The 27,628-nt window shown below is 38.3% G+C and overlaps 1 protein-coding gene across 2 annotated transcripts in view; it reads left to right on the forward strand.

The window, feature by feature from the left end:
• Positions 1 to 27,628, forward strand: part of GRID2 (glutamate ionotropic receptor delta type subunit 2) — a 676,953-nt gene that overhangs the window by 531,295 nt on the left and 118,030 nt on the right. For both annotated transcript variants that reach the window (XM_041484266.1, XM_041484267.1), the window contains 3 exons: positions 6,099 to 6,200; positions 18,344 to 18,541; positions 26,467 to 26,779. In XM_041484266.1, the coding sequence (XP_041340200.1) occupies positions 6,099 to 6,200; positions 18,344 to 18,541; positions 26,467 to 26,779 (613 nt within the window). The remainder of the gene's footprint in view (positions 1 to 6,098; positions 6,201 to 18,343; positions 18,542 to 26,466; positions 26,780 to 27,628) is intronic.

Genomic DNA, 27,628 nt, shown 5'->3' on the forward strand with positions numbered 1-27,628 from the left:
CCCAAAAAAAAAAAAAAAAAAAAAAAAAAAAAAAAAAAAAAAAAACCAACAAAAAACAAAAAAAACCGAAAAAAAAACAGGAAAAAGCCACAGGAAATGGAAAGGAAGATCAAGGGAAAGAAAAACAGAGAGCACTGAAAATACACAGAGAAATGGATGGCAAGAGGTATTGCAAAGGAAGATAAGCACAGGTCAGGGAGCTGCTGGGAGTACTGAATTCACAGTAGAAAAGGGACTAAAGAAGGGAAAAAAGGGTATTTTCCAAAAATAAGAGATGACAGAAGGGGAAAATGATAGATTAAGACCACCCAATTTCAAATGAAAGGGAAAGGAAAACAGAGAAAGTAAACCAGAGATAAAGAGATGGTGGGGGGAGAAGTCAGGGATCATTAGAATGACAGCACTAGCTTGGAGAGATGGTTCATTTTCTTTGAGATGTGGTGGTTTACTATACATTTGAGAAATTATACCATTAGGTTCTAGAAGCTTGGCCTAAGCACTAAGCATCAGCTCTGTGAGTAGAGCATGCAGTGGGAGAATACCTATGAAGTCTGTGTTGTTTCCTCTGTAAATTCAACATTTGTCAGTGGTCTAAAATACCCAATTATAAATTCTGGCAGCAATTTGGGTCCTTAGGAAAACACTGAGTCAGGAGCTAGTAGGCAAATGAACAGCAAGTTGTTACTTTCCATTAGCTTCTTTATTTCAGTTCAGTAAGAAAAGGAAAATTGGGTAGTCCCCAAAGCAAAATATTTTATTAACTCAGTGTTCAGTGTTATTCTGCCTTGTGCATTGGCTTTGAGGAAAGCAATTTCTATTGAGGTCACTTGCACTTGTGTCTATGATCAGTTAGAAAAACAAATAGCCCACCTCAGCTCCTGCAATTACAATCCTTAGCACACTGGATATAAAACTAAACTTGAGTATTCATGTCATCCTAACAGCTTGAAAATAGCAGAGCAAGTCTAGGGGCAGGCCATTCCTTTTAGGCCAGTGACAAATAAAAGCAATAAAACACACTGTACAAAATAATTAACTGAATGCACAGAAGTATATAGATTTCACCACACAGAATGTTGGAGAAACAAATGCTTCTATACATTATCCAATTGTTGAGCACAGTATTTTCTATCGATTTTAACAGCTTACTATTTGCTGACTATTACCTAAGCTTTGGTGAAGGCAGCAGTTAAACACAGAAAGCTTTCCTCCTAAGCAATCCTATTAGGAAATTGCTGCAAAAACAAAATGGATCCTTACTTCTTTAATCAAGCCCAGGGGTACAAAAAGCCTCAGTTAATCCCTGGACACCAGATTTTTTTGCAGATTTGGTTGATCAACTGTTGGTTGCTGGCTAAAGAGCTGAATGGAAAGGACTCTTTAACCAGGTAACAGAGCATCTGACTATTTTTACATAACTGACAGTATGATATTGACAAAAGATATTTTTTATGGTGTTTCTTCTCTGAAACGTAATTTTAAGCAATAGGATTTAGTGTCTGATTTCCCAGTTGCTGTTGGACATATTAAAAAACAACTGACAAGAGGCATGAGGAATATTCTGTGCAAAACAGTTTCTGGGTTGTCCTGCTTGAATTTTGCCTAAATTGGTGTCCTAGAAAATTTTGCAAGTGCTGAATCCACACATCAGCAAAAGAAACTCTACCTTTTTCTTCATTATTTTTTGTTGTGCACCCCATTTCATGTCTTCCCGGCACTCCTGGGAGCTCGAATCTTCCAGCTGAGTGTCATTTTGTGACAGCTTCATGGGATCTTTTCCATTTCTGTGACTTTACTATGATTTGGAATGGAAAAGGGGATTATTAATGCACATTTCTTCCGTTGAAGTGGGATCTTGTAAGAATTCAGTTCCTAAAGCAGGTTGGACCCGGGTGAAAACTGAGGAGGGAGTTTCTGAAGTGCATGTGGTTACTCCAGGCAGGGAGGCTGCTCTTCCTGTGGCTCACCAGCTCTCTGTGAACTGCTCTGTCCTGGGTATTTCCACTGGAAATATTTTGTCAGGCTATCCATACTAAAACCAAGGTATTGTTTGTATTTTTTCTTTAAATGACAGAGAAATAAATGAAAGAGGAGAGGAGTCTGTGATCCCAATGTCCTTATAGATTTGGGTTGCAGATGTAGTGTAGTTTTGTCTTTCAGATTTCCATTGGACCTCCTCTAGAGTTGCTTTCTGCTCTTGACCCTTGTGTTGTGATAATGCAGTCTGAGTTCCAAGGTGGTTGCATTGGATAAACCAGTTTCTGTGTATTTTCCATGTTAATTGAAGCAACAGAACACTCTAAACTTTGATGTAGTGACAAGCACTTAAGTAATTCATCTATATCACTATTCTGGTTTTATTCATTTTCTCTGATCGTCCTCAACTGTGACCATACCAGGCCAGTGTATTTTTTCTTGATTAATTGAGACAATCTGCACTTTACTCTGCCAGAAAAAGAAGTGAAAGCTCTCAGATATTCAGCAGAGTTCACTGGTTGCATAGGAAGTAGGGGAGGAAAACTGCCTGTAAGCTCTGTCATAAAGGCATTGTAGACTTCAGTGTTCCAAGTTCCTTATAAATAATGAAATTGTAAATACACATGAAATAGATTTTGCCTACTGTAATATTGATATACAAATTCAAGACCTTCCATAATGCATTGTTCATATAGTCAAAAATTTCTAATGAAGAAGGGAAGTAAATTTTTGGCTTTGCCAGCAAAACAGGAGAACAAAGCCCATTTGAACATTGATGACAGTGAGGATAACAAGCGGGGGTGTGGGATGAACATAAAGAGATTGCAAATTGGATATCAAAGGAAGTAGAAGTCTGACAACTTTTCCATCTTCATCATATTACATCAAACCTAGCAGAGTGAAAGCTGTCATTAGAATAAATAAAAGAAACTGAAACAGAAGTTCAGAGCACTGTAAATGATAAATTTCATGTGGTATGAAGATGACAAGCGCTGTGCTCAGTAAGAGAGTTCCCATCACCCATCTGCCCAAATCCACCAGAATTAATGTGAGATTCTGTTATTGTCTGATCTGTTCTCTCATTCAACCATCAGAGAGAGAGCAAAAGTAAAAGGAAGTAACTGCAGAAGCAGCAAATGTTTTGCAGAAGCAGTTAAATGAGACAAAGCTCAAGAGGGAGCTTCGTACCGCCCCCGTCTCAATGTTTCTGCAGTAGTTACATTTGCTCCTTGCTGCAATGACAAGCTCAAATTGTCATCAATAAATGTTGATTTGTTTTCTCCTAATAACAGTAAGCAGCTCCCACTCAAAATCAATTTCAACTTTGTTGGCAAGACACTGCACATTTGTCTTCACCATGACTGAGCTGCATAAAGGAACAATTGAATTGAAAATTAAATGAACAATAATTGAAAATAAAAAGTGCCTTTTTAAAGGAAAATTAGTGCTATGCTGAATTTCCAGAAATGTTATGTTGGTGGGGGGGTTTTGCCTTAAAAAGGCAGGGTTGGGCTAAAAACTGAATTGTGTAAATATGTGCACATTAATGTACATAATTAAAAATGGACTTGATCTTCAAAAGCATAAAAAGGCTCTTCAGCAACTTCCTAGGGTTTTAGTTCTGGCAAATGCAACAGAGTTTCTGCAGTAATTATACATCCAACACATTTGGATATGCTAATTGGATCTAAGTTCTAATTAGTTTCTTTGTGTGACTAAGAATGACAATCACTGAATTAATTTAATGCAGCTTTGTTCTGAACTTAGTATTGTTTTCACTATTTTTCATACAAAAATGTAGCCCATGAAATGCTTTGCTTTATAGGATGTCAGTGGTTTGTCACGTACAAAGTGCAGCGCACGTACATTTGCTGCATTTCACTGTACTATTTATTATAGGCCACACACTTCAGCATTTAGTTTATTCAACTCAAAGTGTTGCAGGGCTTTGCCAGGAGAGTGGAGAGGACCTGGAATGTGTCAGTAGTCCATCCATGACTAGAGAGCAGCTGGATACACTGTGGAGGACCAGAAGAAGCAGAGAGGGCTGCTGTGATCTCTTGCTGGTCCGTGATCAGGTGGGAACACGAAGTGGGGAAACCAAATGGGGATAATTCGTGCTTTTATTTAGAAGCAGCCATAGGAAAGATGAGCAATTTCAAGAGATGAATAGGACACCTTCTGGTTTTGTTTCTCCTTGTATCCTGTTGCTGCTATCACTTTCTCTGGGGTTTGGATCTAGTAGATCCCTGATTCAGTCATTACTTGTGATTACAAGTATGCTCAGCATTACCCTCACTCATTCCCAACTGTAGGATAACCTTGACTTCAGAAGGGCAAGAATTCGCTGTGAGTGCTCCTGAAAGCAGCAGAGAGAAGTGACAACATTGTTTTAAGGCCATCTTCCTCTGGGAAACATAGAATTGTGGGATCATTTAGATTGGAAAAGACCTGTGAGACCATTATTACACACCTAATTCTATATCATTGCAGTAAGTTGGGTTTTTTTTACTATTGAGACATTCATTTCTTAAAGAGGCATCTTCAAAGAATTTATACAAATATATTGAAATAAAAAAATTAGGAGTTACTCTAATCTAATAGATGTAATGAAGAAAACAAATATTTCAGATTACCCACTTCTAAAATTGTTAAATATGTTTAAACTTAAAGCTTGTTCTTTGTCTTCTGTTTCACTTTGAAAGATCTATGAAACACATATACAAAGCCTTTTCACATGAAGGACTGAAAATAATGATTTCTGTGAATTCCTGTTCAAGTACACTCAGCAAAGCCCCCCTTCTTTACAAACCCTTTCAGATGGTTTGAGGCAACCTGGCATTTCTGTTACTCTGTGTGAAATTACAGTAATATTTTTCATATTTTACAGTTTGTTTTTCTCAGATTATGATATTGAATTCTCCAAGAGAATAGTCTTAGTAGAAGCCACTGGAGCCAACAATACCCTACTGATGTTAATTTTGGTTTGTCAGAGGGAGCAAGACCTTCTCTTCCTTTAAATAGGATGAGCATCCATGGAAAGGTTTCATTCACAGTCCATGGAGAAGGTGATTCAGGGCAAGAACTGGTAGCTGCAGGTGCCTCTCTGTCTCTCTGGCTGTGTGATGACTTCACATAGGCAATTGGTTTACCTTGAGACTCTGCTCCAAAGTCCTCTGAAGTCAGTCATTGTTCTTCTGCTGGGTTTTGGATTTAGCACTGGTAATTGTGCAGGACAGCTGAGTGTGGTAATGAATCTCAAAAATGAAACTGCTTATCTTGGTGTGTGGTGCTAAGGGATGTGTGGTTGATTGATTTTTTTCTCTGTGCTTAAAAAAAAGCATCTACCACCACACAAAAACTCAGTCAAGTTACATTTTCAGAGAAGCTGGATTACAAGTCAGTATCTACTGCACCCAGATTGAAAGGCAGATAATCCCAAAGACATTCCTGAGCAAAAGATTCATCCACAGAAGTTCAAGAAATACAACAGCACCAATGCAAAGAATGGCATAAATGGACTTCTTTTTCTGCATAGTATATTGTAGTACACTCTCAATACTGTGATGTGCCTATCCAATGGTGTTTTCCTCAATAATCTTTAAATGTGATTTTTAAACTGGCTTAAAATCACTGCTGTTTCATTACCAATTAGTAGTATAAGCTTTAATTAAAGCTGGTATAATTCCTTTTGTCAGAGTTGCACTAGGAATGATGGGCTGGATCAAAGAGCGTGCTAAAATGATGGTAGCTATTATTTCTCCAATTAGTGTATTAATGAAAGTAAGGTGGAAATATTGCTACAGGTACAGTACCTTTTATATGTCTTTCACTAATATTGATATCCTCTCTGACCTCTTTTAAAGCAACTCATATAACCTCAGATCCTGGGTGCTGTCATCCATTGCACACTGGTATTTAAAATCAAAACCTGATATCCTTAATAGCTTCATTTTCAATTTCAAGATGAATCTGTGCACAAGCCATCCCCTGAGTTTCCATCCCATTGAGTCCAGAAGGTATTCTGTCTACTTCATATGTTCCTGCTTAAAGACACCTAGCACGAATGACTAGCAAAGTTTTATGGGCAATGAGAAAATTATTTTTGTTTTGTCTTTTAGCTTGGCTGCTGGAATCCCGTAACTGGTCTGAATGGGTCACTAACAGACAGAAAGCTGGAGAACAACATGCGAGGAGTGGTTCTGCGTGTGGTGACTGTGCTGGTAAGCAGATCCTCATCCTTCTGCCCTAGCAGGAATGCATTTTCTTCCTTTTGCCGCATCTTTTTACTAAGTGCAAGGTTTTACCAAGAAAGTAGTTGGTTTTAGAGGCTCTGATTTAAGCTGGTCAAAAAAACCCAGAAAGATGGATAATTTTCCAAAAAATAAAATTGTTCATCAGTACAGCATTTTTCAGACTGAATCAAACACATTAGAACCTGTTTCTTGCACAGGCACATTCTAAATTAGATAACACAAGCATGTGAGCTGATAAAGAGCAACTTCAAGTGCCCTGTTAGCCAAAGCTACCTAGCTGAAGCTCTAAATGATTCAATTCCAATCACCTTGGTAAATTGTGTGCAGTCTAGCACGAATTGTCGCACTCAGAAAAATATTCAAGGTCAGCTTAGGTCAAGTAATGTTAGTTTGGTAAAACATCCACTGTCCCATCCTGGCTTTTTGTCAGCCAGGTTCTTCCCCTGTGTGCACATCTTACATTAAGAAAAGTTCTTGGTTTAAAGCTGAACAATCCATGTCTACCAGGATAGGAATTCATGTTATGAGGCCAGTGTATTCCCTGCCATAAACTTAGCTTGAGGAGAAGTTTTTAAGAGTGGGGAAAAAAAAGAAAGAAATACAGAAAAAGCAAATAATATGAGACATATAGCCCTCTTTGGACCAATGGCCAAATACAAAGTTGATCCAGGGCTGCAGAACTGTCAAGGTTAGACTGAGCTATTCTCTCTTGCTGCTCTCTACTTGTGTTTGAGTTCAGTGTCTAAAGGCCCAGCGCTTTTTTATAAACAGCAGGACGAGGAGTTTTCAGGGTTTGCATTGCTGACAGTGCATAATGAAGGGTCAGGGGTGGAAAGTGAAATCACCAGAGCAGTGCCACAGACAGAGCAGTTTCATACCCCTACAATTATTTTATGGGTATTTGCACACTTTTACCTGTCAGGGTGAGCATTCTGTTCCAGCTCTTAGTACATCAGAGAACTTCCTGTGGTAGTATCTACAAGACAAAACAAACCAAACAACAACAAAACAACCCCAAAACAACAACCAAAAAAAACCCCACAAACCTAAAAAAGAACCCAAAACCAAACTAAACAACAGCAAAACCCAGCCAAGGAAGAATGAATGCACAGGAAAAAAAAGAAAAAAAACCAAAACAAACAAAAAATCACAACCACCAACAAAACAAAAAAAACACCAACTAAACAAAAGAAAGGAGTAATAGAGAAGAGGAAGATTATACTTAATTTGAATGGTCATCAAAATAGCATCATGGTGGCAGTGGCTGGTCTCTGTTTTGCCCGATACTCCTGATAAGTATAATTATCTGCTGATAAAAAAATCTGTGGATTTTGCCTAGAAAAATAAATTTGAATTAGAATATTAGCATTGTTTTTAGTAGTAGTGCTTCCCTCTCTCCCTACTGTTCCTGCTTTATCCCCAGTTATCTTTGTTACTTTGACAGCGAGTTTTTTCTTTCACGTTATTATGGCATGGATATATATCAACTTGCAAAGATACACAAAAATAATTGCCTATACTGGTAGGATTCTACAGTAATTATAAAAGCAAAGACAGAAATTTAAAGTTCAACACAGCACAGGGCATTTCAGTCTCCTCACTATTTTTATATCTTCTGGATAGCACAAAACTGGAGATTTGTATTTAACCTGTGTGATGAAAATACGTGATTCTTACCTTGGATGTGAGAGCAGGAGGGATTTCACCAATTAACTTTATTTTAGTGGTGGTCTTTATTATATTTCCTCTTCCATCTTTCTCCCCGTTCTTCAATTAAGTCAATACATTTCTGTTAAAAGTAAAGAATCTGTACAGACTGTGAATGATTAGTTATTGTTGTTAATTCTGCCATTTTCTAACAGAATGATCTTGATCCATGGAAACAAGTGTTAAAATTAAATAGTAATACCTTTGAATGTGAATAGGTTTCTTTTTCATTGAGAGTTGAGAAGTTTACATTAATTTCTGAATTGGCTTTAACAGTTCAAATCTCTCATGCCGTTTTGGATAGCCTTTAGATAGCCCTTCTCCTCTTCCAATTTCATTTTGCTATGCCTTCAGGTTGAAAAGGACTTTTTTTAAAAATTGTAGTAGAACTTGAGAGGATAGCAAATTGCAACACCTGGGTTTTTATTGCATTATACTAATGAAATTAAACTTTCTTGAGTCTGAAAATCATAAATGATTGTGACTTATTTCCTCAGTCTTTCCATAAGCAAATGCGGAAAAATTCCCGTCACCCACATCCATCAACTAATTCCTTTCCCTAAGTAAATTTAATAATTATGAGCTAGGTATCTGCAGACCTTAACCAAAATCTCTTTGTGAGTATGGCAGAATACAGTACAGTCCCAGACTGGAAATCATCTGGTTTCACTTGGCAGAGAATCCTGGCTCTTCTGCAGTAAAGGTGAATGCTCTCCTTTGCATAAATAGTGATAAGAAATATTTATTTGTGGTTTATTCTGAGGAGAACTATGGTCATGTTTGTCTACCCATAATTCAATATTTTAATCTGAGTTGGGTTAGTACCACACTTTCTACACTTTTAGAAAAAGGCTTACTTTGTCTAACTTAAATATCAGATATCTCTGTGTTGGACTGCTTCCACACATGAAGCTGAAGTCTGAACTTTGTGTTTGACAAGTTGCTCTTAAGTTCAAGTCACTTCCTGGTGAATTTCTGAAATGTATTCTGAGTTTCTGAAATGTAGCTCAGTCAAAGGTCACCATAGCTGTTCCAAACAAATTCAGAGTGTCATGAATGAACAATTGCCCAAGAACAAATTTAGCTATATATCCTTTTTGGCTGTCTCAGTTTATTCTCTTTTTCAGTTGTTCGGTTTTATTGAAAAAGACCTAAAATACAGCAGATATTCTCATAGTATCATTGTATTAGCCACAGAAATTACTGAATTATTCATATGAATATTAAGACATTGGAAATGGAATGAGCTTTGGTCCATTTGACAATGAATAGGCCAGCAGGTATTTGTGAAATTCTATTTTCTTAAAAAGCCCCTGTTATTCAAAAAAGGAAAAACTTTGAATTTCCCCATTTTAAAGCATTAAAACCTTGACTGAAAAGTACAGAGCCTTTCCTGAGAGTGCATAACATATAATATCCTAATGGTGCAAAAGGTATTTGTAGGCTCTACGTGAAAATTCAAAACAACTCCCACACAGGAATGTATTTTCGTATCTGGAGGGTCCTGAGAAGGCAGGCGGGATAAAGGAAAGACAGATAACAGCAAGCCATGCTGAATTATGCTTTGCCATACATCCCTGTACACAGTATCTCAAGAGTAATTACCCAGGTTACCTGCACAGAGCTGCAGGTTGGTCACCCTTGGCTGCAGATAGGCACTGTGGGACGTGACGTAGTGAAAGGACTGGCAAAAGGGTAGATAAGCATAGAAAGAAAAAATAATTAAGAAACATCATTTGTACTGTGGAAAATGTTATCATATATGGACTAGCTTAATTCTCAGTGGTTGGTATTTAATTCATGAGCATTTGTTGCCCAGATTATAAAAGAAAGAAATGTGAAAGCAGACAATGTCTTCAGGGACATTGAGCTGGCAGGAGGTCTGCATCTTCAGTCCCTTTTTCTATTGAATTTACCACTCAGAGATGAAAAGTAAGATATGAAGCTAAGGCCTGATTTTAAAAGCTGAAACTGTCTTTGGGATTTGAATTCCAATACTAGCTTAAAGGAAGTTAAAAAAAAAAAGTTCTTTCCGAAGCTGGAGTAACTTTCAGGGTGACTGGGGAAAGGACAGGCATAAGGAAGATGAAATAAGGCAATGTTTAAGCATATACAGAGGAACAAACAGTTAGAAGTGATAAAGCATTAAAAATGTCAGGGCAAAAACATCAGTGAATGTCTGTACAATAAGGATCAACCTCAGGAAAGATTATGTGCAGGATACCTCATTAAATGTTGAATAAATATTTTATAATAGTGTGCAATAGTCTTATAGATAGTGCTTCTTCTACTTTCTCACAGTATTTTTGGTGATAACTTTTTTCATGCGGCCCTGATTCCATTCCCCCATTTTCATATCTGAATGCTGTGGACTTCTGTAAAGTCTCTTGATTTCATCAGGCAGCTCTGTCTTTAGTAACCACCGTAGTAAGCACAATCTTTTAAGAAAAATAATTTTAATTGAGGCATGTATTATACTCTGAGTGTGTGTATATATATATACATATGTGTGTGTGTGTGTGTATATAGGTATTGGTATATTGGACTGCAGTAGTACCCAAAATAGTAACAGTTCAAATCATTATTACAAAAACAGAAACTAATACTCCTTGACAGAGGCAGAACCTGTCTTTGTATTCCTCTTGCAACCACCACACCTGTACAAGGGCCAGGTTTAAATTGCTACTGACTGGGCACAGGCCTTTTTTAATAGCTGTTTTATGTCCCTTTGAGCTACCTAGCTTGTATTAAAACAGGTCATAAACCTTACAGTTACTCACTACTGGGATCATTCATTTGACAAGCTTTAATCTCACAGCCTGCTGGGAAACCCAGCACCTTTTTTTTTTTTTTTTCAATTATTGTTATTTTCAACCCATTTTTCTAAGTAGCAGGTACTATATACTACATAAGGTGGTTATCAAGCAATTCAAATGTTTTGGGACCTGGCTGGGGCCACAGCCTGACAGGAAGGTAGGTGCAGTGCCAAGCCTGGTAGGACCAGCCTAACTCATCTCTATGCCAAGGGCTACCTCTCGGGGCTCCCTGGCTTTATCTTCTCACTGACCCTTACCATTCTGCTCTGTGGGCACATTTGCATTCCAGAGCAATTCACACAGTTCACAGAAATTTGTCTTTGAAACACAAAAAGGCTTTCACTCTGGCTGCAATTATCCTTCTGTACCACGCAAGGTAGAAAAGGAGGTGAGCTGTGTGACACAGCTCCTCGTGAACAGGAGCCCTTGCAAGGCTGCAGGAAGGAGTCCAGTGTAGCTGCCAGCAGGTTGATGTACCCATACCACACTTTTGCTAATTCAGGTAGCTGAATTATCTGCATTAAAGCCACGATTGTACTCTTTAGATGCACTCTAAAGCACTCCAATCAATTCCAATCTCAATCCATATTCCTGTCACATGGTTCAGAAAGAACTGTTACCTGCATTAAGTTATTGTGGATTAAAATCAATGCACAAAGCATGGCAGCATTCTAATAGACCATTGCCATAGACTGCTTTGAAAGGAGTTTTAGTCCCATTGCTGAGAAATGGGAGGAAGAAGGGCAGGGAAGAGGGCCTGACATTCTTTGTTCATTTCTTGTAAATAGGACTAAACTAAAAATCATAATAAATCCAGAAGTTACCATTTCACTCAGGAGGGAAAAATACTCTTTAAACTACTGTAACTAAAAAACAAATTTCATGTCTAATTGAAGATCACAATAAACAGATCCAAAAAGTGACAGACTACATGCATGGATAAAAATAGGCCAAATGTAAAATCCACTTGATATTGTACTCCGTTTCTGGGATGTGAATGAGGTTTTTACTATAGAAAAGGTGACTTTTCTATTAGTACAACTGACTTTCTAATCAATCTGTTTGAAAAGCACAGGATCAGAGAATGGTGGCTTTCAGTGCCAATACAGTTACACAGCCCATTGGCACAATATTTAGTCATCCAAGATCTTGTAGATTTCAATCCTTCATCTATGTATGAGTTTTATTAAGGGGTGGGGGGGGGGGCTGTGTTATGTTTTGCAGCAATTTTATTGTTGTTGATAGTGGGAGAATTTCTGTAATGAAAGAATTAAATGTTTCAATTAAATTTTGGTCATTGATTCTAACATGAATTAATGTACATTGTTGTTCGATTAAAATAACAAGCTGCTGTGCTGTTCCTAGCCAAATAAAATCCCCAAAACAGCAATCAATAAAGCAGTTGAGGAAATTAAGTATTTGGGACTGCATATTTCACCAAAATCTTTTGGGGAAGGAAATGCAAAATACCTAACATATAAAAGGGGGCCATTCATTATTTTTTCCAGTCAAGGAAAAAACCAATTTTACCTAGCAACAAGACAATAGCATCTTGTGCTTGAAAATATTTTGGTTACAGGTTATCAGACTTTATGTTTCTTGTTGGTTATAATGGCTGTGCTTGGTCATCCAGCCATTGGAAGGAAGTTGAGAAATCTAGTAATAAGTGTGAATTTCAGTTTGGGGAGCAGTTTCTTAACATTGGCAGGGAATGGGAGTTTTTAAAGTGTCACAGTGAATATTTGCTTCATGAGATTGCCAAGGCTCAGCCCAGGCTATGGAAATCATTTAAAGTGGCTGTCCACTCTTTCAATCTAGAGTCAGTGTCAAGCACAGATTGACAGTCTTGCCCACAACTGAGCTTCATTTCTCGCTTTCTTTTTAAATTTTTTTTCTTTTTCCCTCACTACTTTCAGTGGAGAAAGAGGGAAAATTTAATGAATGTAGAGTCCTATTGAATGGAATGCTGCTATGAAAGTATTATATTATAGTGTGTTCAGAAACTTTTGATGAGTAGACACAGAGGTCATTTTCATATTCTTTATGAATTCTAACCACCCATATAATTACCTAATTTCAAAACTCTCTTCATAGAATCATTTAGATTGGAAAAGGCCTTTGAGATCATCAAGTCCAACCATTAACCCAGCTCTGCCAAGCCCACCACTAAACCATGCCCCAAAGTGCCACATCGACGTGTCTCTAACATCTGCCGATGTCTCCAGGGATGGTGACTTCACCACTCCGCTGGGCAGCCTGCTCCAAAGCTTGACAATCCTTTCAGTGAAGAGATTTTTTCCTAATATCCAAAGTAATTTGCTCCTGGCACAACTTGAGGCCATTTCCTCTCGTCCTATAGTTTGTTTCTTGGGAGAAGAGGCCAATTACCACCTTGCCATAACCTCCCTTCTTGTACTTGTAGACAGTAATTATGTCCCCCCGAGCCTCATTTTCTCCAGGCTAAACCCCTCCAGCTCCCATAGAGTTCCAATTTGTGTTGTAAATCCCAACAGTGATTAGCTTCTCTAACCTCAAAAGCCATTTTTTTTACCCAATATTTTCAGTATAGTGCCCTGGCTAGGAACTTTCTCTCCATGCTAAGGGGTAAAGAGGATTTAGCTGCACAGGAAAATAATCCAAATCTTTCTGTTTTGCTTTTGCTTTTTCATTTGTCTTTTTAGCACTTTTATATTTAGAATAAGCAAAAGACCTTCACAAATAAGTCCAGCAAAGCAGTGTATCATAGCTCCATATAATTTCTGTCCTGAAATAAGTCTCAAAGCCACAGAATCCACACTTTTAATTGGAGAGAAAATCTGTCTTATTGTCCAGAGATATCCTAATGAATTGGTGGGAACAGGTAAAATAATGACCAGCTGAGCAAAGACCACCACTTCCTTGCAAACAGTCCACTGATCACAACTTTTTCTTCCTCTCATGTATTTAATTAGAGTGCAGTGTTTAAGATCTTAATGAAACTTTTCTGTTCTTTCAATAACATCTTCTGTAATTTGTCAAAAAAAGAGAGCTTCTTTACCAAAATACTGGATCTTTAAAACTCGATTTTTATTGAGAAAATAAAAGGTTACTATCAAAGCTTGGAATTTAAAGTCACTATTCTACTGGCTAAAAATCATCCCAAATGGAGACTCTGGGTTTAGGGAACTGAACTTCTGAAAAGCAATCATTCTCTTGTTCTCTCTCCTTGCCTCCTCTAAGGCTGGAATTTATTGCTTGACTTTATCATCCACATCTGTAGCACAGCTACAAACAGATGTTTCTCTTTGATTGTCTAATTAATTAACACAACCAAGTTAAACTCAGCCTAATTGTTCTTTTCTGCTATTTAGCTTGGGTATTGCTCCTTCTGTTTCCAAGCGTGAAGGTCTTCTGTGCCCAACAGCTTTTCTCTCCTTTCCTATTTTTAACTTTATTAGGGACTTATAGTAAGGAATGTAAGGAATGTAAAAAGATTACTTCAAACCAGATATTTTATCCAAATTATCGGTATGTCTGATAATTTCATCAGAGTAAATAATAACTGTATTTTGTACTTTTAAGTCTTAGACTCTTGAAGCATTTAGCAAATTGTCCTGGTTCTGGCAAGGACGTGGTAAATTTTTGCAGTAGCCAGGAGGGAACATGGCTAGGACCCACAGGTTATGGCATGCCGTCTCACACCAGTTTCCAGGGATGCTGGGAATGTTAAATTACATCAGTCTTAACATGTAACCTATTGTTAATCTCTATCAGTCTGACTTTGTGGCTTCTTTAAAATGTGTGGTAAGAGGGACAAACATTTTCTTGAGCTTCTTCCCAAAAGTACTATTACGTCATCTTCCCAATGCTTCCCCTCTTTTATACTGTTTTGCCTTAATCTTGGGTTCACCTTTATTGTTCCTAAGCTGTGCCAGTCTAGCATTTTGCAGTTTCTCTTGCCTGGGGGACATAATCACCTCTGAAGCCAGACTGTCTTCCTACAGCTGTAAAAAGCAATATGCACAGCTTCACCCAGTATAACCTTCACCTGTCTGCTGCTGAGTTTCACTTGGCTGCAGGTGGTTTTGGCTGCGTGGTGCTTAGCTGTCCACCACAGTTAATCCACAGTCCTGTGTAAAGTCCATCAAGTCTTAAACCCATCCTCCTCTGGGTCAGGGCAGCATAGCTTTGATTCCAAGAAGAAACCAGGCAGTGATAACTGTGGAGTTATTTTGAGAAGGAGCCCTTTTCACAGACTTAGTAGTGCTGCACTCAGTTGACATCCAAGGAGGGGGCATGTTGAAGGTAAAGTGGAATGAAAATAAACCCTCTCTTAAAGGATCTCCACTGAGGTTGGATGAAAAGCAATCTCCTGTATAAACTGGATATCCATGTGGTTCAGTGAGGCAGATCATCAACCTTGCAAAACCAAGAATTTAAGGGTTTGCAACCCATTCATCTTGTTTTATTTTTCTCCTCTGTCATGAATGTTGTGACTTGTTTGCTTCTTCAGAGCTCCCTGGTTTTACAGGCTGTGAAGTCTGCTCTTGCCCCATAGAGGCTCATGAGCCCCCTAGAGAGGTGTCTCCGAGAGGAAGAAAAGGAGAAGCAGGAGCAGTGGCCTTCCTTGGATCACTTCACTGTATTCTGGAACAATTTACTTTTGAAGGGACCCTTGGGTGGCAGCTGTGTGGAGCAGGGTAAATGTAGGAGTAGGTTGTTGGAACGCTGTCCAGGGGAGATTTGAGCATCTCCAAGGCTGACAATTGTATGGATTCTCTGATAAAGACCTCCTTATATAGTCTGAATTAACACTTGCTTTGGAGAGAAAGTGTATCAGGATTTTCCTGAATTTTTTGAGGTCTAATGGAACCTTCATAATCTGGGTAAATTTTCCCACCTTCAAAATCATCAGTTAGCTCACCAGATTGTCACACCTACTTTCTACAAGCTCATCATTGTCCTCGTTGTTTTGCTATGTTTCTTTTCTTTCTGCAAGTTCAACTTTCTCAAGGATGGAGACAATAATTTTAACATCCATGTTGTAGGGATGTATGCACCTTTCCATAGCTTCCATAACACCCTCCCATTGCAAAGAAAAAGAAAATAACAACTGGTGTAGTTCAAGCTGCAGCATTTATGAGGGGAAAATATCATGACAAATATTTTTGTCCTCTTTCAATGCTTTCTCAGAAATTTAAACAATTGCACAAAAAACCATCATGGCAGTAGATTGGTTTTGTTTTGTTTGGAATGTGATTAAAGGGTTTCAACAAAAATTGTAAAATGTTAGTTGCTTTGTAGAAAGCTGATTGACTATTTATATTTCATTACATATATATAGGACACTGGACATTGGGGTTTTTTGTAAATCTCTCAACAGCAAACAATATCACATTGCTTAATAAAGGACTATTAAGTCCCAATAAGGATATTAGCTGTGACAAACTGCATTTTAAACAGCATATTAAATCACTACAGTGAGCGTTTGGATAGAAAATCAGTTTATGAGCAGCTATTTTCTAAATAATTTAGTGATAAAAATTAATCCTTTCTAATATGAAAATTATCAATGTCTAAAATGTCTTTTGTACACATAAATATTTATAATTTTGTGCATAGCATGTTTAGATTGATGAACTACCATTTTTATTTGTTGCAGAAACATTTCTTCCATGTAATTTTGAGTCTATATTATGGAATCAATTGTTCAGGTGATCAGCAAAGCTGAATTCACATTGTGCTCTCATTTAAGAGAGGCTTTCATCAACTTGGTCTCCATTCCTTCAATGTTCTTGGAACCTGGCCACTGGAAAACTACTTTAAGAATTCATTTTACTTTCCTCCATTTTTAGTCAATTTCACTGATCTTGGATACTATGAAAGAAAGAAATTTTATCACAGAATTAGAAATAATAACTTGAGACAGTCCATCCTTAACTTTTTTTTTTTTTTTTTTTAATCAGGCGTGGGGTTGTTTGGTTCATTTTCCATTTGATTTGGGTTTGGGGATGGGTTTTTTCCTGGATTTCCTGGAGTCAGAAAAGAACATCCTGCCAGTGCAGTCTGTTTGCATCCTTTCTTCTTTGGCAGCATCCTCAGCATGTGGTTCTCCTTAAGAATATTTGCTCAAGCATTTACAAAAGATGCTTTCTTATTTCAAAAACATCCTGCCTGCAATTCAGTGACACCTGTTCATATAGAAGGACATTCCAGCAAGCTAAAAATATTAGTGAGGTATAGGATTAGTGAAAAAATTGTACAAATACTCTGGCTTCAAAGTAATTTACAGATATAAGTAGTAAAATAATAAAAAAAATATTTTTAAACACCAACAAAAATGCTGCTGTATGTATAATTCAAGTTTAGGCCACAAACACTGCAAAAAAAATCAATTCTGTTTCCTGCTATCTGCTTGTCAGTTTTGCAGACCAGAACAAAGTGGTCAGGGAGTGGTTTCATGGGCTTGTCCTGGCCAAGCCATGACAAGTCAGAACTAACTTTTCTGCACCTCAGAATAGATGTTTCTGTTAACCTTATATAAAATTACAGCACTATGTAATGAATTAAAAGAAAGACATGCAGCGTATTTTAAAAAATGCCTATGCATTAGAGCACCTTAATGCTATTGGGGACGATTTAATATTTTGCTGTACTTAGATCAAACAGATGTTTTCAGAGAAAATATATATTTGCCATAGATGGATTTCATTTAGGCTTTATTCTTTACAGAAATAAAGAACAAGCCTAAAAGAAATGCATCTATGGCAAATATATATTTTTTGTCTTTAGAAATATAATCTGGTTTTTTGCATCCTTTTTGAAAAATAAGTGCAGGGGAATGTCTAGAAATTAATTGTGCAACAGGAAGAATAACAGAGCAGGGGCAATTTAATAACAAAATAGAGAAAACTACTACAAGTCTTTGGAAAAGTAAGAAAAGCATGTTTTTGGAAACCTGACCTTTCAGTATCAGCTTTTGGAATCTATTTCTATCCTTTTTGGCAGTTATGTTTTAGATTAATATTCACCAATCATTCTCATAGACAGCCTTTACTCCTATAATTGATTGTCCCTAAACTAATCAAATGGAGTTTCTTTGGGTAGAACTATTTAAGTTTAGCTGGCCTATATCCAGGTTACAATAGAAGGACAAGAGCAACACATGTTTCAGTTTTGCCTTGTTTTTCTTCCCTTACAACATGAATTAGTGGCTGCATTAGGTGCTGTGTTTGCCCAGCTAGTGGAAAATGGCAGTGCTGTAGAATCCTCCATATTTATGGACAGACATGGAATGTATGTCTGTCCTGCTGACCATAAGTGTGGTCAGCAGGCATTACTAAAAATCATTCAGCTGAAACGTTACAGCAGAAGATCTACTTCTACACTATGTAATAGAAAATGAAATTTCTCTGTTGAAGGAAATCAAAAACAAAACAGCATTTTGTAGACTGTAGAGAACACTGCTAGAAAGGTATTTTAGGAAAGTTTTGTATAAATATTTTAATAGTTCCTTCTTCAATTTAAAAAACCCCAGCACCCAAACATGACATATAATTGCTTTATTAACAGATTCCTCCTTTGTTTTTTTTTTTTTTTTTTTTTTAGGAAGAGCCGTTTGTCATGGTGTCTGAAAATGTTCTGGGAAAACCAAAGAAGTATCAGGGCTTCTCAATAGACGTGTTGGAAGCCTTGGCCACTTACCTCGGCTTTAAATACGAAATTTATGTAGCACCAGATCACAAGTATGGGAGTCCTCAGGATGATGGGTCATGGAACGGCCTGATAGGAGAACTGGTGTTTAAGGTAAGGTCATTAATAATTTACTAAGTAATAATGTGTGATAAAGTTAAGAAATATGTGTTATATTTTGTTTGTGTCAGCCAGTAACATTTTTTATGGGTAATTGATAACACTTTGTTTATTGCGCTTTGCCAGCCCTGAAATAGTGTGCATTGGACAGCACCGAAAAAGCTGGAAATTATACTTGTTAGTAACTGTTTAAGAAGCAGGAAGATCTTTTTTTTTTTTCCAACCAAAGTAAAATCTCACTCTAGTCAAATAATGGGATGCACAGCACCCTAATTAGTTTGGCAAGTCCTGACACAAATGAGTTGAAGAGGCTGTTCAAAAGAGGAGAAATTGGTGTTGCAGTAATTAGTGATACATTACATAAATAATGTATAGCACTTAGAAAAATGTTGATGTGATGAATACATGAAGTATATAATCAACAGAAAATGTTTTATTGATATATAATAACAACACATTATGTAGATGTATGAATCAAGAGTAATATATTATCTATTCTGTAATTAATAAACCATTTAGTCTACTTAATTTGACATTAATTGTTCAATATTATAAATAAATTGAACCTAATGCATATGCAATGTTTTCCTTTTTTCTTTTTGCCCACTCCTTGCATCTTATCTGTTTAGAGTTTCTCCCACTGAGAGAGAAAAGACTAGGCAGACTTTATTCTGCTGATGCCTCATTTGTGCTGTGAATATATATATTTTATTGCTCTTAATTAACATGTGGGGTTAGCTTTTACAGCTGTAGAGTCCTACATTTGTTGTGCTTCCTTAAGGAGCTGCAGTAGATATTCATGTAAATAACTTAGACATTGGCTGTTTTTCCAAACACGCAGGTGGAATTTAATTCGTAAGCACAGCTAACAGCAAGGAGCACCATGGTAAGGTACAGGACTTAAGTCTTTCAATAAAAGAAGAGAAAATAATATTTTTGGAAAAAAAAAAGAAACTATTATCCTCCGTGGGTTAAAAATTACTGATAGGTTTAACCTATTCTGCCTTCCTAAGCAGCAGGAAGCCTGTTGGAATGGAAAAACCCAGCTACTCATTCTGTACCCATATCACCTTCCATACACCTACACTGTAATAATAAACTTCCTTTGCCATTTCCCTATGTCCTTATGAAGCTGGAACTGTGTATTCACAATTAGTAAGCTGGATACAGCTAGAAAAGTAGATTTTCTATCATCTCCTTCTAAACCTGGACAACTAAAAATCCCTCATCTAATTTTGAGACATAACAACACAATGGTCCATTGACTTATTTTTAACCATTCTTTCTGTCTCTAAATCTGATATTATGCTGTACCCTGCTCCCTACAGTGCTCATCAGACCATTGCATAACATGGACTGGAGGGGTCTTAATTCTTGATGGTCTGGAAATGGAAGTGGGCCTGGAATGTTTTTTATTTATTTGCAATGGATGATTGCTAAGGCAGAACTCCTAACAACCCAAATGGCTCCAAGAAAAAACACATATGGCATTCTTGTTCCCTTGGCAGGCAGGGATTCAAAGGAATAGCCCACGGAAGGTGGTAACCACCCAGATGTGTAAATCCATGTCTCAAGTGCAACAGATTTACTAGCCTGCTGTGATTTTGCTGTAAAGGAGTCTTCATGGATGTGAAATCTTTCTGCACATCTACAGTGTATGAAGGGTTAATGGAACTGCATTTGGAATTCAAAACCCATGTTTTCCTTATACTATAGCAGTGTAAATTTTTCATCTTCCTTATCCTTACATAATTAATTAGGAGTAAAAGTTCAATGTGTCCTTCTCTCCCTTTCTCTGTCCCTCTTACGGCAAAGGAGCCTCTGGGCGAGCAGCCAGTGTCTATCTACCCCTCACCAAGTGCAAGCTGTTCTTGAAAGGCTGCTTTCTTATTTGCTGTGAGCTGCGTTCTGCCCCAGAACTCACATTTCCATCCGCTTGGCAACTTTATAAGGGGAAGTAAAGGAGCAGAGAATAGTTTTAAATTAAAGGCCTAACCTGTTTGAGACACAGCATTTCCTTGTTTTCCCAACCAAGTTGTACATGATAGTCGGGCCAACAAGTGGAGGAATTCCAGAAACAGTGGGAGTACTCTTTGCCTGTTAGTGTGTCAGCCAGGAATGAGTTCTGCAAGAGACAAGCCTCACTCAAGGGTGATGGAAAATAGCTGCCTTCTCTTTCTAAGTATACCTACAGTCATTTAGCTTGGAAAAGACCTTTAAGATCATCAAGTCCAACTGCTATCCAGCACTGCCAAGTCAATCACTAAATCAGGTGCCAAAGTACCACGTCTACTTGTCCTTTCAATACCTCCAGGGAGGGTGACTCAGCCACTTCTCTGGGCTGCCTGTTCCAGTGCTTGGCCACCTTTTCAGTGAATGAACTTTTTCTAACATCTCCTGGCACAACCTGAGGTCATTTCCTCTTGTCCTATTTCTTGCTCCTGGGGTGATCAATCCCCACCTCATTACAGCCTCCTTCCAGGTAATTGTAGAGATCATCTCATTGAAAAAAAGGTGTCTTTGGCCACTCCAGAAGATGTGCCATGTGAAACAGCAGTTGCTGTAGCAACCACATGATTTCTGTGCTCAAGATCAATGTTCACTGCTTACATTAACCATCTTCAGCATGCAGCAGTCTCTGGTGCAGGTCCTGGTATCAGGGAGAGCAGTCCCAGGCTGATCTTGTTTTCAGCAGCCCTGCTGGAGTGGGATGGCAGGGCAGGAGCCCAGCTGTGCCAAGTACATGCCCTGGGCCAACAGCTGGCTTCACAGACATGACATTGTGCCTAGTTCATTCTGTTCCAGCTTTGAAGACAAGGTTTCTGCTGGCTGCTAAAATAGGAGCTTGAATCAGCAGAGCATAGTAACTGATCTGTAATTTGAATTTGGAAACAGATCCAAGCCTCCACTCCTTTGATTGTCAAGACTTACATTAGGTATGCTCCTGGTTCATGCACCTTTTCTAGTAAAATAACCTGAATGTAACCCTGCTATACAGAGTTTTCAGTTTGCTAAACCCCTGAACTGGGTGGTCTTCAGAGAATAAATGCTCTTTGAGAGAAGCACGTGGTGCTCTTGTCCCTCTCCTGTCAAGTGCCCTGGGCTCTCACTGCATCTTGTAGAGCTTCATCTCACAAACAGGATTAGTTCAGAGAGCAGCAGCCCTCTGTGGAGAGGCTAAAACCATCTCAAGGGAGCAGTGCTTTACCACAAATCTTTCTCTTACTGTTAATTATCTCTCTTCTCATGGTGTTTCCTTTAGTTGCCCTCTATCCAGATGGCCTGAGGGATGAGCCTGTATGACAGGCAAGAGAAGTGGCTAATGGCACTTCTGGGAGAGCACTCTAGGCTTTCCAGCATGACTCTGGGCTTTCTGGTGATATTCACATCCATCAACCATTGCTATTCACATCTTGCCATGCTACCTTGGTTGTGAGGATTTTTTGCCAGTGAGGAGCCATGAGGAAGCAAATAGCATAGGGAAAGCAGCCTGATTCCACTTAGGTCCATCAGAAAAGGAAAAATACATGCTTAAGCATTTCTAAGGGAAACTGCAAATCAAGCAGAAGCCTCTTTTTCTATTACACCTTCTTAAAGGGGCTAGTATAAGAAGGGAGAAACCATACAGGAAGGACAAAGTGAGACAAGAAAAAATAATAGCTGAGTAAAAGGAGAATTATTTGGACCTATGTGTGTTAGCGTGAGTAAAAATGTCTCTCTGGTTTTTGCATGTTCATATTAATAACTGCATTACATGGGACTGCTTTTTCACCCCTAGCATTTGTTGAAACTTGATTTAACATTGAAAATGGATAAAATGAAGGCATTCACAGGACCAGTTTAGAATAGATGAATTTATTTTCCCTGTTCTTGATGATGAACTGCAGGAAGATGGCTTTCCATGTGTATGAGATGTGCTTGCTACAGCAGTAGCTTAGGGACATTTCAGGGATTTCTAGGCTTTGCTGATAAGCTGGTTCTGTGACACCAGTAGCAGTGCTATCAGACCCGTTAGGTCATTTCTTTTGGATTTTCTCATTCTGGTTATGTTGCTCTACAATGGCCTCAGGAGAACTGCTGCTAAGGAAGATAAATATAAATTTCTATGCAGGTCACACAGAGCAAAATAATGCCCTCTGCTGTTTTTTCAGTCTGTTTCAGGAGTCACAGTTTCATTCATGAGAAACTTGTAAGACATATGATGATTTTTTAATTTTGGCACTGCAAAAACTTAGTGAGTGGAGAGCTATACATGTTTATGATTCAGATTGGCAGCTTTATATCTAAATATTGATATAATTGCATGCATTTGCCTTTCTATTTCAAAAGCACTAAGTGAACCTTTACTTCTTCAAACTGATGTCTTCTGTGATCCAATCTGACATGTTAATGACAAGCTTTTAATTTTTTTCATCTTCCAATTTTGAAACAAGATGACAGAATCTCTATGTAATCAAGGATGCTCACTATCAGTAAATCAATTATCAAGTGAAGCTTCAGCTTGGATTTGTGCAAAAAGTGTAGTTTTCTGGGAATCTGGTGTTTATGATCCAATTTAGTAAGTAAAGAGTATGAGTTTACATATTTCAGTGTAGCTTTTTTGCTTTTTTTTTTTTTTTTTTTTTTTTTGAAACAGCTAAACACCAGAGTGCTAAAGAACTCAGGATTTACCTCTGTCCTTTCTGGTTTTCATTTTACTGCCTCTCAAGAAATAAAGACATGTAGAATCCCAGAATGGTTTAAGGATCATCTCATCCAACCCCACTGCCATGGGCAGGACATCTTTCACTAGATCATCTTGCTCAGAGCCCTTCCTTGAACACTTAGGGGGATGGGGCATCTGCAGCTTCTCTGGGCAGTCTGTTTCAGTGTCTCATCACCTTCACAGTGAAGAATTTCTTTCTAATATCTAACCTAAACCTACTCCCTTTCAGTTTAAAGACATTTCCCCCCCTCCTGTGACCCCAGGCCATTGTGAAAGGTCTCTCTCCATCTTTCTTGTAGGCTGCCTTCAGATACTGGAAGGCTCCAATTAGGTCACCTCAAAGCCTTAATTATATATGTAGTATATAAAGTAGCAAGACATATAATTATATCACAATTGTTGCTGCAGTTGAACAAAAGAAATGCAGCATTTCCATTAGCACAATATTGTTCTGCTGTCATAGCTGGCTGATAACTGGAGTGGAACCATAATTCTGGGCAATGTGGAGGTACTGCTTCCCAGACATGCAGATTAGAAGTAGTATTTCCATAGATATCATGGTGTCTCATTTTTTTCTTTAATTCTCTTCAATGTATTTAATGGGGGGAAAAAAGTGTTGTGCTGTTGAGGAGAAAAGCAGAAAAGAATTCTATTAGTCATACAGTCAACTATTATTTGGTAAAACTATCTTTACTGGTGTGTGTTGCTTTTTAGTAGAGTATCTTTAAGCATCCTATAGATTGCAATTTGAATGAGAAACTCAATGATCTAGTATGGTAGAGGAGTATTTAATAGTATACTGATAATTAGTAACACAGCTAACTTAATAAGCAGAGTCTGAGTCTAGGAGGGGTTTTTTTTCCACATGTCCTCCCTTACTGTGGTAGTTTCTGATGTCCCCGTCGAAGGAAGGAAATTGATGAATCTGACTCCATGTTCTTAGAAGGATAATTTATTCTTTTATTATATGATATGATATTATATATTATATTATGCTATACTAAACTATACTAAAGAATAGAGAAAGGATACAGACAGAAGATTACAAAGAATGATAATCAAAACTCATGACTCCTTCTAGAGTCCCGACACAGCTGGATGGTGATTGGTCATTAAGTAAAAAAATTCACATGTAACTAATCAAACAACCACTTGTTGGATAAACAATCTCCAGACCACATTCCAAAGCAGCAAAACACAGGAGCAGCAAAATGAGATAATTATTGTTTTCATTTTTCTCTGAGGTTTCTCAGCTTCCCAGGAGAAGAAATGCTGGCAAAGGGATTTTTCAGAAAATATGATAGTGACACCTTACCTCTAAATTCCTATTTTGCTTTTTGATACACATTCAGGGGGAAAGGCCCACATTTATGCTACTCATTAAATACAATCATAATTTCCTGTTTGACAACTATTGGACTTCTATATTTGTAAATGGTTTTAAAAACATATATTTGTTCACAGTTGTGGAAGACAATTCAAATGCTGGCTGGTTTGCATCTTGCTCATTGGAGCTAGGGCTTGACTCTCAGCAGGAGCTGTGAATCACTTGAGTCACTCCTTGAACAGAAGGTTTGTAACGAGAGGATAGGGAGACTCAGGTAACCTGAACGTTTCCATGGATAATTCTAATTACTGACTGAGTTGGCTGCTGCCCATGGGCAAAGGGCAGTTGAATCATCACTCTCACAAAAATGTTAGGAAGGGACCTGAAGTGAATTCATGAAGCCATGCTTTCAGCTGTGCTCACCAGCACAACTTCACTTAAGACACCGGAGAACTTAACACACAAATTAAAGGTGAAGCTCTAATTCATAGCTTTTAAGAAAATCAATATTTTCAAACCTTTTTTTTGTCCAAATCATCGGGCTTCCAGCTAGGCTCTGCCACTTTCTCAAGCCAGTGAACAATCAATATAAAGTAACATCATTTAAACTGAAGTCTTAAGAGCACTGTGATTAGGAGTGTGTTTGGGCCATGGGCTGCGGAGTGCTCTGCGCATCATATTAAAAGAGCCCAACTGATTTACAAAATTTTCTAGTCAGTTTCAGCTGCCATACCTTCCTACTCAATATTTCAGATCACATATCTAAGGAACTAGGAACCTCTGCCTTCTTTGGGCAAGAAGAAAGAAATTCAAGAGAGCTAATAAAGTTTGACTCAGTACTTTCAATTTTTTGTGCTCTCCTCACCCCCTTCCAAAGGATCACACACTTCTTCAGGCAGAACAAAAATGGATTAAATCAATGTAGTACAAGTTTAAATATTTTAAGTACTCTTTTGTCATACTAAGCCATCTAGAATTCACAGTCTTATTGCTCAGTATTTGGGCTTTTTAAGATGGTATTCATATGTCTGCTTTAAATAACCTTTCTTGTTTTTAGTGAAGCTCTAATTATACCAGTAAAAAGTACAGTAGCACCTGCTGTACTTGTGCCTGGTGTCCCTGGAGACCTAATACATACTGTGAAATACAATGATTAGATCAAGAAATGTTACTCATCCTCTTTTCATGTGAAATGTGTTCTTTAAATTACAGAAAAAAAGAAAGGAAATGACACAAAGCAAGTCCAGGCGAGCTGCAGGACAGATTGGCGTTGCTGGAGGAATTGCTTGTCAGTAGAATACAGAGGAATTAATCGTAAAGGAACTGCGTGCAGAATCTGCCCTTCTGCACTTTAGACTTCATAGATAAAATTGATGTTTTATGGAATTTCAGGTGCTCCTAGGGTAGCAGCCCTTTTTCATGATCATCAAATCATGAAAATATTTTATAAATTTGGCTCTATCAGGCAACTAATTTCCTATGATTAGATCTGCTATGCATGAAATCTGACTTTTGCAGCAGATCTGACAAAGAAATCTGACAATGTCAGCAATGGCTTTAATAAGCCAGGTTGACAAAAATGACCAACAGTAGACTTCCTCCAGGTATTTCCTGTGTTTGTAGTATTTTGATTTCTTGGAAAATAACGACAAGGAGAGCTGATATGCCAGAGTCCACCAAGTGAGGTTTGCTTGCAGAAGCTAAGACACATGGTTGATCTACCCTGCTCAAGCTTCAGTCACCTTTCTCTTCTCACATAGATGATGCTGAAGACCTCAGTCTTGGCATCTGATTCTCCCTAAGCTTGGCTGCTATAAATCACAGAGGACCAAAGATCTTTTTTGCAGCTCCTACTTATCCACGTTGTTTTTTTCCTCCTCCCCTCAGAGAGCTGACATTGGGATCTCTGCCCTCACCATCACCCCCGACAGGGAGAACGTGGTGGACTTCACGACGCGCTACATGGACTACTCGGTGGGCGTGCTGCTGCGCAAGGCAGAGAAGACCGTGGACATGTTTGCCTGCCTGGCCCCCTTTGACCTCTCCCTGTGGGCCTGCATTGCTGGCACGGTGCTGCTGGTGGGGCTCCTGGTCTACCTCTTGAACTGGCTCAACCCGCCGCGCCTTCAGATGGGATCCATGACGTCCACAACTCTCTACAACTCCATGTGGTTTGTCTATGGATCCTTTGTGCAGCAAGGTAAGAGACAGAGGAGGAGAGAGGCTCCTACCTCCAAGAGAAAACCTACTTATCCTCCCCCTTGCTGTAGAGACCTTCCTCTCCCCTGCCTCCCTCCCACAGCCCGCACGGAACTGGGACCACTGGAAGGCCTTGTGCTAAAAGATTTCCTAGATATTTAGCTGCCCTACGTGGTACCCTGAGAATTTCAGAGCACTACATGCTAGCTTGTGATTTGTTGTTTTGTTATTACAGAAAGGTGATTTTTCTCTGAGTAAAAACAAATAATATTGCTCATCAGTTGCTGGAGAATTATTCAACATGTACAAGTGCTATGTTCTTACCCAGTCAGACAGAGAATTCCAGGATTTGGATTTTGAGCTAAGTTTAGACTAGTCAGCAGTGCTAAACAATCTTACTGTGTCTGATATTCTTTCCTCCCTCTTCTGATTTATTTCAAATTTCCTATCTAATGTTTAGACTCAAGCATCTCTGGCCTTCCTGATTGATTTCTCAATCCCATCTAGCATCTGGTGCAGCCCAGGCCGGTCCCCAGTTCTGCTTGTATTTCCAAGTCCTTCACAGTGTACCTCTTCTGGAAGAGTTTTAACCATGTATCCTGAATACAGCAGGGACTGCAGATCTTGGTTGGGTATATACTGCTTAGAATTCTGGTCTGCAAGTTGAGGTTGTAAAGCAAAGTGGAATAAATAAACGCAGCTTAACATAAGAGCAAATGGGGGTTTAGGCTCGACAGCAAAACAGAATGAACACCTTCTTGCTTAACCATGTAAGATAAGCATTGTATCCATTATTCCTCAGTCTCTGCTGGCACTGCAGGTACACCTGATTTAATTTCACAGAGCATCT

The sequence above is a fragment of the Pyrgilauda ruficollis genome, unplaced genomic scaffold (assembly GCF_017590135.1).
Source record: "Pyrgilauda ruficollis isolate IOZ18807 unplaced genomic scaffold, ASM1759013v1 scaffold65, whole genome shotgun sequence".
Lineage (NCBI taxonomy): Eukaryota > Metazoa > Chordata > Aves > Passeriformes > Passeridae > Pyrgilauda > Pyrgilauda ruficollis.